Source organism: Miniopterus natalensis, chromosome 9, assembly GCF_054644295.1.
Source record: "Miniopterus natalensis isolate mMinNat1 chromosome 9, mMinNat1.hap1, whole genome shotgun sequence".
Taxonomy (NCBI): Eukaryota; Metazoa; Chordata; class Mammalia; order Chiroptera; family Miniopteridae; genus Miniopterus; species Miniopterus natalensis.
Window position 1 is genome coordinate 53941477 of NC_142089.1, and position 18363 is coordinate 53959839.

The 18363-nt window shown below is 36.1% G+C and overlaps 1 protein-coding gene across 1 annotated transcript in view; it reads right to left on the bottom strand.

The window, feature by feature from the left end:
• COL24A1 (collagen type XXIV alpha 1 chain) overlaps positions 1–18363 on the bottom strand; it is a 251664-nt gene that overhangs the window by 196043 nt on the left and 37258 nt on the right. The window contains exons 7-9 of the mRNA XM_087820561.1: positions 17736–17789; positions 12658–12711; positions 8538–8591 (exon numbers count right to left, since the gene is read on the bottom strand). Coding sequence (XP_087676687.1) covers positions 8538–8591; positions 12658–12711; positions 17736–17789 — 162 coding nt within the window. The remainder of the gene's footprint in view (positions 1–8537; positions 8592–12657; positions 12712–17735; positions 17790–18363) is intronic.

Below are 18363 nucleotides of genomic sequence, written 5' to 3' on the forward strand. Positions count from 1 at the left end.
GGTACTTAGCAGTGGTAGGCTGAAGCTGGAAAGTCACAAAGAAAGGTTAAGAGAAAGAGTAGAGGCACTGAGATACTACAAGAAAGTTGAAGTAAACAATTTAGACTAAGCAGAAACTATGTTGAGAAAGTTGTTGTCAGAGGAAAATCAAGATAACACAAAAAGGTAGAAACAGAGTAGATGAATAGCAGCACTAATAGAAAAGTACGGTGAAAGGTGCATGAACTAACGCTGCTAAGATACTCAGAGCTCCTTTGAATCGGTGCCTGTCTCCATGAAACCAAGTCGTATTCCAGCACCTATTTTTAGATTCCGTAGTCCCTGCTTCCCTTAATGCTTCAGAGAGGATTGAAATAATATTCTCCCCATCCTTTGCAATGAAAAGAGCTTAAGTAAAACAAAATGTTTTTGTTTTTGTTTTACTATTAATAACACAGACCAAGCACACTGAGTTCTAGATCCAGTTTTGCCACTAACTAGTTATATCACGAGCTTGAAAGTCTTCTTTTATAAAATCACAGCACTGAAATAAATTATTACTAATTCCCTTTTATTGCTAGCATTCTGTAATTACTTAAATCTGTAAGAAAGTCTATACTTTCCTTTTTTTCAATTTAGCTTTCACCAAATGAAAACAAGGGTGTATCTGAGTCAATTCAGGCTCGGTGGTTCGTGAAGAACACAAGTAAGACTGATGAATGTATCAGAGGAACCGGACTCAGGGCATGTGACCTGAAACAAAGATGGGGACTCTGGGCTACAGCAGAATGGAAGAGAGCGGGTCAGGCTACCATGAAAGTCTAGGTGAAAGATGGTTATGGATTACACTTGACTGGTGGAGTTAGAGAATATACATAAGCCCCTTAAGAACTTTAAGCTTAACTTAAGCTACCTGTTTATTTTATTCAATGTGGGTATCCCCAGTGCCTAGTACAGTGCCTGACACATAATAAGTGCTCATTCATTATTGATGGAAAGACTTAGATGAATGAATGAATGAATGAATGAATGAATGAATGAATTGATGGAAAGACTTGGATGTATTTGAGAGTTGCTTGGGTGGAAAATAAATTCTAAGCAATTAATATGATATCTCAATCTTAATGTTGAAAGGTGACAAGAGAAAGAATATCTTTTTGTTACTTTTAATGTAATATTATTACATCTGTAATATACTAGAGTTAGCACCACTATTGTTTAAGGCCTCCATTTATTCATTAAATTTGTGATTATATAAATCACTTATTTTCTACTTAAACACTAGTCTATAAGATTTTTAAAAGCAAAGGGAATAAGTTCTTAGAAAAATTGCCTACATTCAAGCTTTGGCAAAGCTCCAACCTAGGGATGAGCCATATTTGAAAAAGATAGCTTATATTATAGCCTTTTGAAAATATTATTTGAGCTACTGTTTTCTATACTAAGGAAGAATAACAAAAAATGTCCAGTAACTAACAACATATGATTTTTTCCTAATGAATGTATTGAAAAAACTGATAGGAAAATTTACAAATTCTGCTTTCGAATAGATAAAAACACATTGCAATGAATTATATAATTGTCTCAATTTCTGTTGTGATGGAAAGTTGCCTTACCAAGAATCCCAATAATAAATGGGGCTTAGAATCCAATTTTAATGTAGAGACTTTAATTTTAATATTCATTTTAACAAGAATTTAACCCTAGCAAACACATTATCAATAGGACAAAAAAAAGGGGGGGGGGAACCATACAACTAAATTAAAATTAGAAATATTTAAGGATGAGTAAGACACGAATTTTAAGTATATACCTGAATTTCCCCAAGTAATTAAAATTTGGATACATAAATAAAACCATCTGTATACAGGCCATCCTCCTTTGCATGGTAGTATAGCACCATAAAACTGACCATACAAGCTGAAACCATGCAAAGCAATCTTAATAATGGGAAAAGTTACAATTGTTCTGTGACCTTTAAAAATTTTTGTCAAAACTTAAAAATTCTGTCAGTTATACCTGTATAGGGAAATAAAAATGATGACCACCGGGACCAGGTGAAAGGGCACAGTCAATTAAACCTAAAAACACTAATGTTCATTTATTCACATTCATTCACTAATATGTGCTTGCTACGTGCTGGACACTGGGCTGAGACACCACAGTGACTAAAATATAGTCCTTGCACTTAGGCATTTTTTTTAAATCCTTAACCAAGGATATGCTTATTGATTTGAGAGAAGAAGGGAGAGGGAGGCAGGGAAGAAGAGGGAGGGAGAGGGAGAGGGAGAGGGAGAGGGAGAGGGAGAGGGAGAGGGAGAGGGAGAGGGAGAGGGAGAGGGAGAGGGAGAGGGAGAGGGAGAGGGAGAGGGAGAGGGAGAGGGAGAGGGAGAGGGAGAGGGAGAGGGAGAGGGAGAGGGAGAGGGAGAGGGAGAGGGAGAGGGAGAGGGAGAGGGAGAGGGAGAGGGAGAGGGAGAGGGAGAGGGAGAGGGAGAGGGAGAGGGAGAGGGAGAGGGAGAGGGAGAGGGAGAGGGAGAGGGAGAGGGAGAGGGAGAGGGAGAGGGAGAGGGAGAGGGAGAGGGAGAGGGAGAGGGAGAGGGAGAGGGAGAGGGAGAGGGAGAGGGAGAGGGAGAGGGAGAGGGAGAGGGAGAGGGAGAGGGAGAGGGAGAAGGGGAGGGAGAGGGAGAGGGAGAAGGGGAGGGAGAAGGGGAGGGAGAGGGAGAAGGGGAGAGGAAGGGGGAGGAGGAGGGAAGAGGAGAAGAGGGGGAGGGGAGGGGAGGAGAGGGGGAGGGGAGGGAGAGGGAAAGAGAGCGAAACATCGATCTGTTGCCTCCAGTAAGCACACCAACTGGGGACCAAACCTGCAAGCTATGTATGTGCACTGACTGGGAATCAAACATGCAACCTTTTGGCATATGGGATGACACTCAAACCAAGTGAAACACCCGGCCAGGGCTGCACTTAAGAACTTTTAAATCACTCACATATTTCCCTTTAGCTGCTGCTACTGCACAGCTGTTTGAAAGCCAATATTAAATTTTCTTTTTCTGTAATGTAATAACATTAGTTTTCAGATTAGGTAATTCCAAGTATCTATTAAATTTGTCAAGCACTGCAGGACTCATGTCAGCAATGCCTTGAGGAATACAGAGAAAGGCCTGTAACCATGTTTTGGCCAAAATAACCAGACGAAACTATGGCAAAATTGAGAAATAGTGATAAGATGGTCATAGCTGACTAAAAAAGAAACAGCAAGAATTCAAAATGAAATAAGAATCAGCAACCATGGGAATGTAAGCACTTCTTGGGCTAAGGCAATGGGTTTCCTAAATTCTTAAGAATAAGGAGTTTAATTATCTCTTTACAAAATTGAATAGAAGAATGATCCTAGATAAGTGTAGAGCTTGAGGGGACTTAGAGAATGAACGTCGTACAAGCCACTCTATCCCACACACCTCCCGCTTCTCTTGGAACATACTTTCCTCATGCACAAAACTGACTGCTGCCAACCTTTGTCCCCAACTTCTCACCATAACCTCCTTTAATTAGTCCGCAGTTTTACTTTGGTCCCATCAACTTTTATAGTCCTTCTCAACCAGGGCTCATGGAGAAACACAGTATAATAAACTAATTCTCAAAATGGTGCTACATGACAGATGACAGCATTTTCTGAGGACATGGAAATTTTTTAAAGAACTTCTGGAAAATAACAGACGTTTAGCCAAATGCATTTATCATTAACGTTAGAATGTCAATCATAAGAGCCAGACTAAGGGAAATATCTTTGGACACAGGGAAGTTTTCAAAGTCCCACAAATTACACCACTTTGGCAACCACCGGCTTGCCTGTGGGAGAGCTCGGTATTGTGTTGCCTTGTTCTCAGCTTCCCCTACCATTAGTGGGAATGACAGCTTGCAGAGAAGATGGTCACAGTGGGGATGGCACAGCACAGCCCCTAAGCAGCAGCATTTGTATTAAACTGACAGTACTACACTTGGATTGGGAACCAGCCCAAAGTAAAACGTAGCTCTGCAAATTTTTACAGGGATAATGGTCAGGTGAGAAGACAATCTATAGAATTAACTACGAAAGAATACAATACTCCTATTGGACTGATTTTATTCCAATTGTGATTTTTTTAATTGTTGTCATCAACATTCAATACTGCTGTAGCTCCTTCACACTGTCTTTGCTTTAGACAGATTATGAAAAGCTGCATAGTTTTTGAGTGATTAAGAAGTCATAGTGCATTCCATTCGATGCTTTCAGTTCTATTTTCCTTTTCAACTTTATAAAGATTTCAAATGTACACCTCCTGTGTGATGGAAATATTTTCTAAAATAACTGAAATAATTCCACCAAAATGGAATAAGAATTCACACTGATTTATAATTATTACTAAAACCATAGTAGTTAGTTTTTTTGATACTCAGGAAAATACTGCCATACATTATTTATAAAGTCTGTTTGAAAATGTGTACCTTATTTCACAATTGCTCTGAGTTATACCTTCATGCTAAGATATGCTTAACTTCTCCCATCTGGCTTATCCTCCTGATCCTAAAAAAATTGCTTCAACTGAAATCACGTTAATGTTCTTACAATTATAAATAGCAGACTTCCAATATTAATATAGCAACTGATCATCTATATTAAAAACCAATTTAAAAATCCATCTGGAGTCCCAGCTCAGAATTCTGACTTTTTGTTTTCCATCCAACTCAACATGCACTCTGGATCAAACTTATCTGCTTTTTGGCACAAATTTAGACACTTAGTGGGAAGTGAAACATACTTCAGTTCCTTGGAAAATAAGAGTTATATGAAGGTAGCTAAATTGAGGTAATGTAACAAGTCAATCTATACAAGCACGTTGCTTGTTAAAGATGTTAATAATAATTTTTTTTTAAAAAGTCAAGGGGAAAGAGATAAAAAGGGGGAAAGAAAAAAACCCCAAAAATCTCCTTAAGAGTGAAAGAAAATATCGCTGCTGATTTACCTTGTTTGTTATTTCTGACTCAATAATAATTCTAGTTTTCAAAACATGTTTTACATTAATCTTCTGTTTATTTATCTCAACAGTTTTCAACAGTTATCAGTGTTCTCTCCACAACTTTCTTGCAGCCACTTTAAAGATTACTTGAGCATGGCTTCTATTAGAAGAATTTCAATATTCCCAGAGAAAGGGAATAATGAAGTCATTACTATCTGTCATCCAAAACTATTTTTGTTCCCTTAGCTTTCATGAAAAACAAAATTTTACTTCCTCTTGCATACAAGCTCTAGATGGTCAGAATACTGAAATACACATCTAGCAACTATTGGCTCAATGGACTAATTAATTATTTAATGGGGGAGCAGTATTCAAAGTTATTAACAGCATGGCCATGTGTCAGATAGGCCTGGATCTGAGTCTTCACTCCACCAATTAATAGTTGTGTGGCCTTGGGTAAGTTACTTAACCCTTTTATACCTGAACTGGTTTATGGCATACTGAACATAGTATGGATCTCAAAGAGCTGCTTTTAGATGAAAATAAATAGGGCTCAGCAGAGAGACTGAAACATTACACATAACAAAATAACAACTATTAATATTAGTAGTAATAGTTATAATAATTCATAAAATAGTTTAATAAAAAAATGTAATATGAATGTACAGTGGAAATACATTCAAAATGAGCTTGATAGACTGTTCCTGTGCTTTGTATGAAAGGGGAAAGGACAAGACTGATTATTGGGTAGCAAGTTTAGGTAACTTATGAGCTGTTGTTATACTAATCAAAACCCGAGCACCTTATTCATCTTATAATATGAACAGCATAGTTAAATACGTAGTAAATTCAGTATCAGTAAGTTTTATTTCTCGATCCTTCCATAAGTCTGAATGACCCTGAGCAGTTCTCTTAAACAGCCTGAGATATCTCACTTACAACATGAATAACTTCAGTTCTTGCCTTGACTACAGAATTCATCTACTACGTTAGGGTTAGATTTGCAATGATGAAGGAATAGGAGTCTCTAAGTTATAGCTGAAATGAGCTCTTATTCTAGGTTCTACTAACATGGATCCTGCTTGCAGAAAGTAACTCTAAGAGTGACCTAGGTAGTTCAAAAATGAATCAAAATTAGTAAATTCCATAAAAACAGCTCATAAGTTACCTAAACTTGCTATCCAATAATCAGTCTTGTCCTTTCCCCTTTCATACAAAGCACAGGAACAGTCTATCAAGCTCATTGTGAATGTATTTCCACTGTACATTCGTATCAGAATAAGATATGCACATAGACAATGTGATGAAAACTTATTCCAAGCCTGCTTATACGGAAAATTAGTTTAGGTTTAGATTCAGTCCTATGCCCTTTGTTAGCAATACTTGTTTTTTTTTTAAAAAAATCTGTATACAGTTTCCACTATGGACCCTCTGAAAAACAGGAAACATTCTCAAAAAGACTACAAAATCATCTCAGATGTTTTAACACTGTTCTGAATGACTGTCAAATCATAGTAAACCAAAGATGTTTCATTTACCAGAAAGCACTTTAGTTTCTAAGTACTTTAAATCTTCCCTAGAGAAAATTCTGCTACAGCTGATAAGTCATGAACTACAGCAAGATCCCTGACTTCTATAGGATCTATTTCGATTAGTTAACAATAAAAGCCAGATTTTAAAAGTTAAAAAAAATCATATAATGAAAAAGGAGTTTGTGAAAGATACACAATTTCCCCCAGTTTGTTTAAGTCAATGGTGTTATTTCATTTTAAAAAGAATATGTTCTTCTTTATATTTTAAAATTCTGATGGGCCGAGATCCATTATAATATGTGCAGAGGGTTTTGAAAGCTAATATATTCTGCTTTAAGTGAGTACAATTTCGAGGTTTAAATGATAATCTGCTTTAATGGTTAAAAATAGCTTTTTAAGATTTTCTCTGTAAATAATGTTTCCTTATATCCTCTCCTACACAATAACCACTTAACTTTTACTTAGTGTTTTTCTTTCTGGGTTGCTAATTTCGGGAGCCATAGGCATCACCAAACCTCAGAAAGTAATGATTAGTTTTTCTCTCATATGCACTTATTCTTTAGGATAAAATAACTGTATATTTAATATCAAACAAACAATTAAGTTAAGTTCTACATTATGAGATTTTCTTTGTTTGATGCCCTTCATCAGTACAGTTTCCTCAGAGGTATACTTAGTGGTCAGAGGTATGCTAAGTAGCATTAATCAAACAAACTCATGACTGTATATTATGACCAATTCTGTTAGAAATGATCACTCTGCAGTTTCATGTCTCTATGGGAGCAATCAACAACCTCAAAGGAGTTATCAGATCCTAAGTACTATCTAGGATGAAGACTAGTCTGTGGACCAAAATAATAATCGTGTGGTGCGGTCACAGGAGGAAAAATACTCCATGAGATCACAACCTTTTCCATCATTTCACAATTCAGCCCTTTAGCAGGGGTTATGAAGAAAAGCAAACAAGGTCAGGATTCTTTCCAAAACCAGATAAGTAACTGATGGTTAACATTTATTAAGGGCTTGCTATTTGTCTGGCACTATAGGGTATGGATTACCTCATTCCATGTTCTCAAGAACTCCCTATGGAGGGGGTAGTATCATCTTCACATTTTAAAGATGAGCAACTAACGCTTAGAGAGGTTAGGCAACCTACCCAAGGTTTATGGGAACTAGAAAATAGCAGATTGAATTTGAACCCAAGTAACCAGAGCCTGTCTACCACCTCCACCTCAATTTCCCAAGAGGGAAGAAATATGACACACTAAATCACCAAGACAACTAATCATTATATGTATTTAGACATCTATATCACATCAAATACTGCCTCTTCCAATATTTGGGGGCTCTTAATACCTTAGAAAGAAATTCTGTGTCTCCCTTATCCCCTGTAGAAAATCAACAACTCAATGTTTGGGGGGGGAAACAAGTTGAATATATAGAGAAAAATATACACTTGTGTTAATCCAGGAAACTACACAATATATTTATGAAATAATTATCGCAGCTATGTATTTGTTTTAACCTCAGAGAAAGCTTAGTCATATGCATATGACTACTATTTTTTAGTAGCCATCCCCAATCCTCACTTCTACCATTCCCATCAGGCCTCACATTTGTATAGATACTACAGATTACTATTTCCTAATAAATAAGAACCCCTTTTTTAAAAAGCCAAGTGTATCACATATAACCGAGTGTAACTCACTTTGCACATATAAAACTTCAAAAGTGACTTCAAAGTTTCAGAAGTAGTTTTTTTCCCTAATATATAAAAAAGAAAAAAAGAAAAGCTTCAATATTCTGTCAGTAACTTTCTCATCATTAACTGAAGGGTTTTCTTTTCCTTTCCATAAAATGCTGGCTTTTGTGGGCACCACTTTCCTGGATTATGACAGCACTCAAATCCCTACTGCTGAGACAAGAAATTTAAAACACTGGACTTAGTCTCAACTTCAAAATGAGATCTTAGGAACTGAAGATCTCCTAGATTCTTGACACTTAATTATGTCAAACTAAAACTTCACGGTACCTTATCACCTTGCACGCCAGGGGGGCCCATTAATCCAAACAGGCCTTGGTCACCCTAGGAACAAAACACAGAGGTTTAATGTTATAAACGAGGACTGAAAATGAGAATTCCCTTGTTGCAGAATTTCATCTTCGGCATCAAGGTCTTAATGCCTTCATTTCTGATCGTCACCATCTGGCTCACGTTCCACCTTGTTTCGGAGAACTTCCTAGACCTTTCCCGGCTCCGGGGCCTTCTCTCCCCCGCTGCTGAGCACTGGGCGGTGCTGCCCCACCTCCTGCGCCTTTCTCTCTGATGGCCTTTTCTCTAGGAGTGACCTTACTCCCACCGCTCCAAGGTTTCTACCCTGTTTTAAAAAAACTCAAGTTTACTTTAAAATTCTTCAGGCACTTTGTGCGGCAGCTGTGGAAGGCTCAGGCCTGCTCTTTCTGACGACACCTACAGCTGGCGGTGCCTCCCGAGTGGAACCTCGGAACCCCCAGGCAGGGCTGTGGGGAGCAGGGCTGGGGGCACCAGGGCAAGGGGCACTTCCGCTTCCGGGGCGGCGTTGGGACTTTGCTGTGCAAGGAACCGCCAAAGCGTAAGTGCAGTGAGGAATTATCCTCAAGGAACCCGCCGGTTTGGCTCAGTGGTTAGAGCATCAGTCCCGGGACTGAAGGCTCCGGGTTTGATTTCGCCCAAGGGCAGGCACCTTGGTTGGGGGCCCCCGTGGGAGGAGCCAATCCGTGTGTCTCTCTCAGGCCTATGTCTCTTTCTCTCTCTCCCTTCCACTGTCTCTGAAAAGCAATGGGAGAAATATCCTCCCGTGAGGATTAAAAAATAAATAAATTATCAGGAAGACCCTGTGTTAGGCTCAACAGACCAAACCTCACCAATGAGGCCCCTCTGTTTCCCCTCCCCCAACTCTGATGGGGCTGCAGCCCGCCGTGGGGCGGGCGGGGAGAGCACAGGCCTCGGTGGAAGGAGAGGCTGTGGCTGGCGGGAGGGAGGAGTGACCCAGAGGAGGCTGTGTGAATGGACGGGGGAAGACGTGGCAAAAAGGAATGGGCGATGACCTTAAACCTGTTTACTCCAGGGGCACTTTTTCTTGACCTCCGTTTCCCTTTTCCACTGCAACAATTTACTGTGCATGAAAAAACATAGCCCGGCGGGGCGTGGCTCAGCGGTTAAGCCTTGACCTAGGATCCAGGCGATCGGGGTTCGATTCCGGGTCAGGGCACATGCCCGGGTTGTGGGCTCCATCAATGACTCTCTCATCATTGATGTTTCTATCTCTATCTGTGTCTTTCCCTCTCCTTTCCTCTCTCTGAAATAAAGATATATTTAAGTGTGTGTGTGTATATATATATATATATATATATATATATATATATATATATATATATGGTATTTGAAAGAAAAAAGAGTACTTGGGTAATAATCCTAAACTCCTTAGTGACTGTTTATGCCGTTTAATGGTTACTGCATTATCTATTTTAATATGTCATCAAATTAAAGTCACAAAAGGATGTTTCTGATTAACAACAACGGAATGCTTTTCCACTTGTTCTAATATTCACTTTAATGCATCTTCGCAATGTTTTAATATGTCTTCCGTTTGTGAGGGGATAATGGTTTATACAGATTTTTTTTTTTTTTACATTTATTACCCTGATAGAGGAAAAAGAAAACTGCAATAGGAAATAGGAGATCATCTCCTTCTACTGGCTCTAATCATGGGTGGATTACTTGGTTCCGTCAATGTTTTTCCATCTGAAAAATGTGAATAATATCTCACTTGTCTTATGGGAAAGGAAAAATTACCACTATTTAAAAGTTATCTTTGCTTATCATTGAGATCCCAAAATGACTTAAACACTTATGTATGCACTCTGAGAGATGTTATTTAGTGGATATTAGATGCTGAAGGACTAGCCCCAGCATTGCTTTTATTGTTTCATTACTGACCATGTATTTATTGTAAAAATGGCTAAATGGTTAAAAATAGAATTCGGTTGTTTCCCAATCCCCCTATATTCCCACCAATTTAATGTTTGTATTTTATTTGTATTCATATTGTATGTATATAACTAATACCCTGCCTTGAACCCAATTTAATGTAAATACTATTTCTAAGAAGTAGTTTTTAAATTTTACTATTTTTGAAATATATCTCAGCTTTAAAAGCTGGATTTCACTCAAAGCTCAATGGCAACTTGCTATTAAATCCTATATCTTACAACATTTCTCTTTTATTGTATTAACCACAATTAGTATATGAGTAACTAAAAAAGTTTAAAAAAAATAAGATTGATGTACTTCCAAGCCTCAGCTCCCAGACTGAATCACTCTATGTTTTATAGAGATAACTGTACACATTCTGAACCACCCTATATTTTGTACAGAGAAGCCACAAGGAAAGACAAAACCAAGCATTTAATATAAATCTGAATGCTTAATTTGGGGAGTTTATTTAAAGTAGTCACCAAAACAGAGTGGAACTCTAATTTCTAAATTTTCAGTAAGAAATTAAATGTCCTATATTTAGATATTTTAAAAGAGGACATTTATATTTCTCAGATTTCAGGCTTTTCCCTTGTAATAATTAAGGGACCAATTAAACTTCCAATCCCTTTCTAAATTATTTAGATTCAGTGAACTCGGTTCGATCACAGCAATAAAGTCCTTAAGTTTTTTTGCATTTTGAAATTTTTTACTGTTTTAACAATGTGTCCCAGGTATCCTGTGCAGCAGTCAGCTCAACTGTCCTTAAGATCTTCTCCAACCTTTATACATTATCACATTTGATAGCATTGTTTAAACACAGAAAGAAAAAAGATGGGATTAAGCGATTCTATCTGTTTCTCTGCAGTTTGTCATCTCAAAGTACATATCACTGGGACCTGTCATGTCAATAGCTGTGGCTTCACTTATATTCATAATATTTTATAAGGGAGGACTTTTTGCCATAGTGATGCACCCTTTCAATACTATTGGACCTTGATGTAATTTAATTCAGATGCCATTTCAGCAGTGCCACCAGGGCACTTAAGTGTGTCCTAAGGGGCTGTATCGGTTCATTTTGGCTGACATAACCTATTATCACTCTGAGTGTTGTAAGTAGTAGATATTTATTTTCTCAAAATATCAGAAGTTAAAAGTTTTAGACAAGAAAGTCCTTAAGATTTAAAATTTTTTTTGTTTTACTTGTTAGTATAATATCTATAAAGTCCATTAATAGGATGTGATTTTTCTTAAGTTTAAAAGAGTTTTTGTAAGCCCTTTAAAAGATCAGCTTTCAACCCAGGAACCACCAAAAGCATTCAGGGATTTTTAAAGTTTGTGAATATATACCACATAAACAAAAACATCCTATGATTGTACCACATTCATGAAGTTCTTATCTAAATAAAGCTTCCAGAGGTATTCCTAAAGCCTGTTTGTATTCATCCTCACTGGAAAACAGTAAACTCCTCCTAATAACAATTTGCTGCTATCTTTACATTAAAACATTTGTTTCTTTTTACCTAAACGTGTGTATGTGTGTGTGTGCGCGCGCGTGCGTGCGTTTGAGAGCATTATGATAAAACAAAAAGCATACTAAACTAAAAGTCAGAAAACTCATACATATAATTAAATCTGCTATTTACTATCCATGTGATGAATCATTTAAATGCTGTGAATTCTGTTTTCTCAACTGGAAAACAAGACAATTATGATTGCTTCTCTCACAATTACTGTGAGACTTAAGGTAAAGAACATGGAACTATCCTTTAAAAGGTATAAAAATGACACTGGAATTTATGTATTATTGTATACATGCATATGAACAGCAAAATTTTTGAAGTTAGGATCATATCTTGCTCTAATTTTTTCACACACATACCCATCCCTAATTGGCAGGTGGCACAATGGCAGGCCACAGTGGACACTCAAAAAAATTGATAGTAAGATTTAAATTATTGATAAGCTAACAGTGCATTTACTTAATTCTTCAAATTTTTTTCCTTCATTATAATCCAATAGTTTTCCATCTTCTCTGTCTGATAATAAGTAAAGTCTCAAAAAAAAGATAAGATAAAATGATTTTTAAATGCTTGAAATATATCTCCATAATTTTATTTCATGAAAGAATAATTACCTTTTGTCCAGAAATAGCCTGACCTGGAGAAAACCCTGGATCTCCTTTTGGGCCCTAGATAAAACAATTATAAAATACTTGGTGAAGCATGGATTACATATATCATATCATATACTTCTTCAGTTGTATACATCAGCAGAAGTTATGCACATTATATGGTATTAATTTTTTACTTATTTTTTAAAATTTATCTTCATTGTTTAAAGTATTACAGATGTTCCCCTTTTTCCCCCATTGACCCCCTTTCAGCCCCCCCACGGCCTTCACTGCACTATTGTCTGTGCCCATGTGTTATGCATATATGCATATAAGTTCTTTGGTTAATCTTTTCCCACCCCCTATCCCCTGACCTTCTCTGGAGATTTGTCAGTCTGTTCCATGCTTCTATGCCTCTGGATATTTTTGTTCATTAGATTCCACATATGAGTGAGATCATGTGATACTTATTTTAAAATGAGATGGACATGGATTATTTACTTTTTTAATGTATATATTTTTTAGCCTCATGTTTAAATGTTGAAAAAACTGCTAGAAATTCCCAAGACATAGCTGATTTATTTAATCAAATAAAATTATACTACTATTGAAACATCTTTCTTCAAGGGAGCTATGTAAAAGTTCTATTAACCTTTCCATTTTTGTGACATATTGAGTTTTAATTCCTATTTTAGCATTGGAAAGCTAGTTATTTCAGTAAAAGAAACTTGCTTATATAATTCATAAATTCTTTAGATATCATTCCAAATTTAAATCTTTTCTAAAATCTTCCAATGTACATATATTACTTTTATAATAAATAAAGCAAAATAATACCTCTAATTGCCAAAATTGTTTTTATTCTGCTATAAAAATAGACACTTTTCATACTCTGGTAATCTTTATCATTTATCTTTCCAGAGAAATATGATATTAGGTTTCAACCAAAGGGTTTTTTTGGTACAATATTAATCTTTCTTATTAATCTTTCTTATGATTACTACCAAAGTATCTCTTTTTCTATTTCACACATCATAAAATAAGAGACCACGATTGAGAGATTCTTTATAATTCAAATTCTGATTTCATTACCATTCTCAACTAATAATAATTTTCCATTCCTAGAGAGTTCTAAATGCTACTTTAACTCTACGGGAAATAGGGAAATAGTCATGTCTTCTTTCACATATTCAGGGATGCTTTCCAATAGCACTCAAACTGACTGATGAAAGAAGGAAAACCAAAAGAAAAGTCCTTCATGTTACACAGTAAGATTTTTCATTTTACAAATAAGAAATGAGTCTTCATTGGCAGAGTCCTATATTCTAGAGTCGAAGAAAACTTTTAAACAAAAGGTGGTTTTCCAGGCTGACCTCTTCCCTTCCATGGCTATCACCACTTCTACCACTAAGGCTATAATTTTAGATCATTGGTTACAAGACATGGGAGATGAGAAATGGTTTCAGTGATATCTCAAAATTTAACAACTTAACTCTTCATCATAGAAAAAGTATAATACACTTGGAATTTATAAGAGATATTAAGAGCTTATCTAGCATGTCAAATTTTATAGATAAAGAAGCAATAAGATCCAGAAAGGGTAATGGAATAGGTTAAAATTGCTTAGAAAATTATTTGGGAAACCAGATCTATTTTCTTTCTCATATCACAATGTCTAGTAAATAAAAAGATTACTTACTGATTTTAACATATTTTAAGCTTCTATTATAACATCTAACTGACTTGAGCTAATATTTACAAAGAATTTGAAAAGAACTTAACAAAAGATAGCCCTTGGATTCTTCCGTCAGCATTCATCCATGGGTGATCTCATCAGTTCTATAGCTTTAAATTCCATATATACACTGATGACTCTGAAATGCATATTTTTAGCTCTCACATCTCCTGTGAACTCCAGATTTGTATATCCTTTTTATATCTCCACTTGGATGTCAAATAGTCATCTCAAGTATATCCAAAAAGGAATTCTTGGGAGTTCTGGTTCAGATAGTGGCTAATGTATGTGACTAATCCTCCTGCAGATAACAATTATGAAGTCAGAACAAGATACATGAAATAACTATATTAATAAAAGGAGAGCAATCAAAAACAGAACACACTAGAGGGAATTCAACTTTTGAAAGAATGAAACTGCACTTGGTGTAGTACACATTTCTACAGCTTTTCCCTTAGGGACACTACCCTGACTGCACAGAGTGGGTTGATTTCAAACAGAAAACCAGAGATCTTTTTGTGTCAGAGGACAGAGTGTGGGGCTACCAGAATGACTGTAAACTGAATGAGAAATTCCTAAAAAGAAAGAAAAAGGACAGTTTTCCCCCAAACCTGGATATAGACTCTCTTCAATTCTTGGCTGATCCTTACATGTGACGGATTCCAAAGAGCTCAGCAGAAAGCAACAACCAGAAGGTTGAAAGAACTGAACATAAATTCCAGCTGCTGGCCACCACTAGGGAAATAGTGTAGGGTTTGAGCAACGTCACTTTAGAGGGACATGGTAAATACCTTATAAACTTTAAAATAACGTTAGAACATATTTCTATACTATCTTAGGGTATTTTCATTCATAAGAGCCACAAGACCTTTTGCTTTATGTAACATATAATAAATGTGGTATTTTCAGTAAAAGTTGCATTTCTAATTGGCCTAGCACCTTTTAATAAGTAGCTCCTCCAAGAAAAGGGAAATCTTACTTTCCTAAGTATCAATTATGTACTAGCATTCTACTAGGTACTTTATTTGCTTCATATCATTTAACTGATGAGGTACCTTTTGGTTCTAACAATTTTTATAAAGCCCATTAATCCTAATATGTTTGTAAAAAGGTCCCACAGTGCGTCGCATTTCCTGTTTTGGTTAAACCTTTTTAGATTTGCAATTCCCTTAACTTGCTCTTTCTATAGATTCAGGTAACCCCCTTTTGAAATGGACAGGTGATTCCTTGTGCAAGTGACAAGATGACTTTTTATACAGTTTTCTTAGAAGCCAATAATTCTACCTATGTTATTACCGCTAAACAATAACCAAGAAGAGAAAAATAACTGAAATTGTCTTTATACTCTAACTTCCCTGAGTTTAAAAGGAACCTTTATTCCCTGAAGAAAAATAAATCCTGTGATGACATGTCAAAATTTTTTGTCAAGAGCATGCAATCTGCTTTTCTTGAATTGCCTTGGATAAATATCCTAAGAGGATTATAAAGTATAAAGCTTGAATGTTCTATTAATCCTGATTAGTCTAAAACGCATGTTAAATATCTAGGAAAATTGGTTTTACAAGACCACACACTGCAAGCTTTATTTGATGCCTTTAAAATAGAGTGGTAATTTTTAACACCTGTCACAAATCTAATGTTCTCCCCAATTATATACAGTTAGAACGAATTATGGTCTGCATGGGCTATTTTGGACATAATTATCAAATTTTTAAAATATTAATTTAAATATGAATTAAAGACTAATATCCAGGTTTATAAGATTACATCCCCAAGAGGTCTAAGTAGATGCTTTAAAATTAAAAGTAGGTGTTTTTTTAAAAGTAGATTTTTAAAAATTCCTCATATATGGGTTCATAAAAATATTTTATGGGTGAATAGCTATAATCAAAGTCATGACCACACTACCAGTAAATAGAATATTGAAGAAAAAATCTTGAGATTCAAATTTTCATCTCTCCTAGATTATTTTACCAAAGGCACATATTTGTACAAGTCAATACTGAAAAATACACTTTTTAATCTTGAGACAATAAAATTTTTTATTTGATACAAAGTTCTTCATTTTCTCAAATACTGTGTCCTGAATATGTATACACATTGTAAGAAGTCAGTTAAATGAAAGCTTTCCACTATCTCTAGTTTCATCTCTCCTCACTATTCTCTGCATTTCTTATTTGTTTGTTTAGAATACATACTGGCTGAGGTAAGGAAAGCGGAAGGAGAACACAAGTCGTGTGGAAATTGCCCCCTCCCCTTCTCTCTTCCTTCCTGTTGTGGCGATGCCGCCGTCAGCAGGACTGTACGCACCTCCTCCTCACCCCCACCCCTCATTTCAGCCCTGTGGAGAAGCAAGAGCTGGGCCTTTTCAGCTACTTTAACCTTTGATGCTCTAAATAGCTTTAAAGTCCCCACATGAAGCTTGACAAACTTAGGAATCACACATTACAAAGCAAACCTCTGGATTCTTTAGAAGTCATCTGTCTTTCCTCTCACTGTTACACATTCAGACTTGAGTTAAATGAGTCTTTTTCTCCCTTTGAGGCATTTTTATGGAATTCAAGAAATTGTTGGCAATGATGAGAAACTTGAGGAAATTTAGATTTCAATTATCCTACCTGTATGCTATTATTATTACTTATTAATAATAATGATACTACTTATGTTAGTGCCATGTTAGGTGCTTTACTCACATTAATTTAACTTGGTTCACTTCAGTCCTATGAGGATGTACTATGATTTTCCCCATTTTACAGAAGAGGAAAGTGAAGCTTAAAGAGGCTAAGCAAGTAATTTGCATCTAGTAATACAAACTAAGATAGCTAAGACTTGAACCCAGACCTTTGGACCCCAAAACCTGTGTCCTTAACCCCTATTCTATATGGTTACGTGTTTACTTCTGAGTGTAATCGTTAATAAGCGGAGGGGTTATTAAGGACCCTAAAGGATTCATGACTTTACTGGCAGCCAAGACTCTAATGTCTAATACCTAATCCCACATATTTCATGGAATTTATTTTATATATAGATAGGGTGTCCCCACCCTAAATGTATACATACACTTTGAATAATTATCAAGGCAGTGTTTATTTTAAAAATTTATTTACAAGACTGAGCCATCAGCTGTTAAATTATGTATATATTTTTTGGGACACCTGTATTTTATATACAAATAAAATTTTACATATATAAAATTTAGTTATATCTTCATTCCCATACCTTCTCTCAGACTAACCAGCCTGGTATAGATCACTTTTTTCTATGATCATACTACTATCTCACACTATTATTTAACAAGATTGGCTTTAAAAGTTAAGGTTCTTCTAGTGTCAGGAAAATCATGCAATACTCACTAGAAATCACTCACCTTTGGACCTGGTAATCCAGGTAAGCCAGGATTTCCATGTGGACCTGGTATACCCTGAAAATAGTAAAAAAGTCAGATCATGCTTAGAATAGATCTAGATATAAATAACAGGCAGTGTTTATTATATCATTCAGATATTACATACTATAATTTCATTAAAATGAGTATTACATTTTTTTTACAAAGTTTGTTATATTTTCTGAGAACTTGAATATTTTAGTCTGACCTACACTAATTATAGAGCAGAAGCTTCCTTTCCATCTTGTTCTTCAAAACATTGTGTGGAGATGTTTACCTCCCTTATGTACCATCCCTACCTTCAGCCATATTGCAGCAGTGCTACTTCTAAAAGCCCTGCAGAGTAATAAGCCTAAAAATAACAAAGTTCAGTTGTTTACTTACTCTCCTCTCAACACGTTAATTCTTTGTGCACACTTAGGCTTTTGCTTATGCTATTATGTATGCCTTGAAGACTTACTTCACTTAACCTTGGCCCGTACACCTACCCAAATCATTCTGAGCTTTTACCTCACTTTTAAATTCTGGCTACACCAGCAGGAAGGGATTCTCTTTCCTACTAACTTCCATAGGAGTTGCTGCATGTAAAATTCATTTGCAATTAATTATA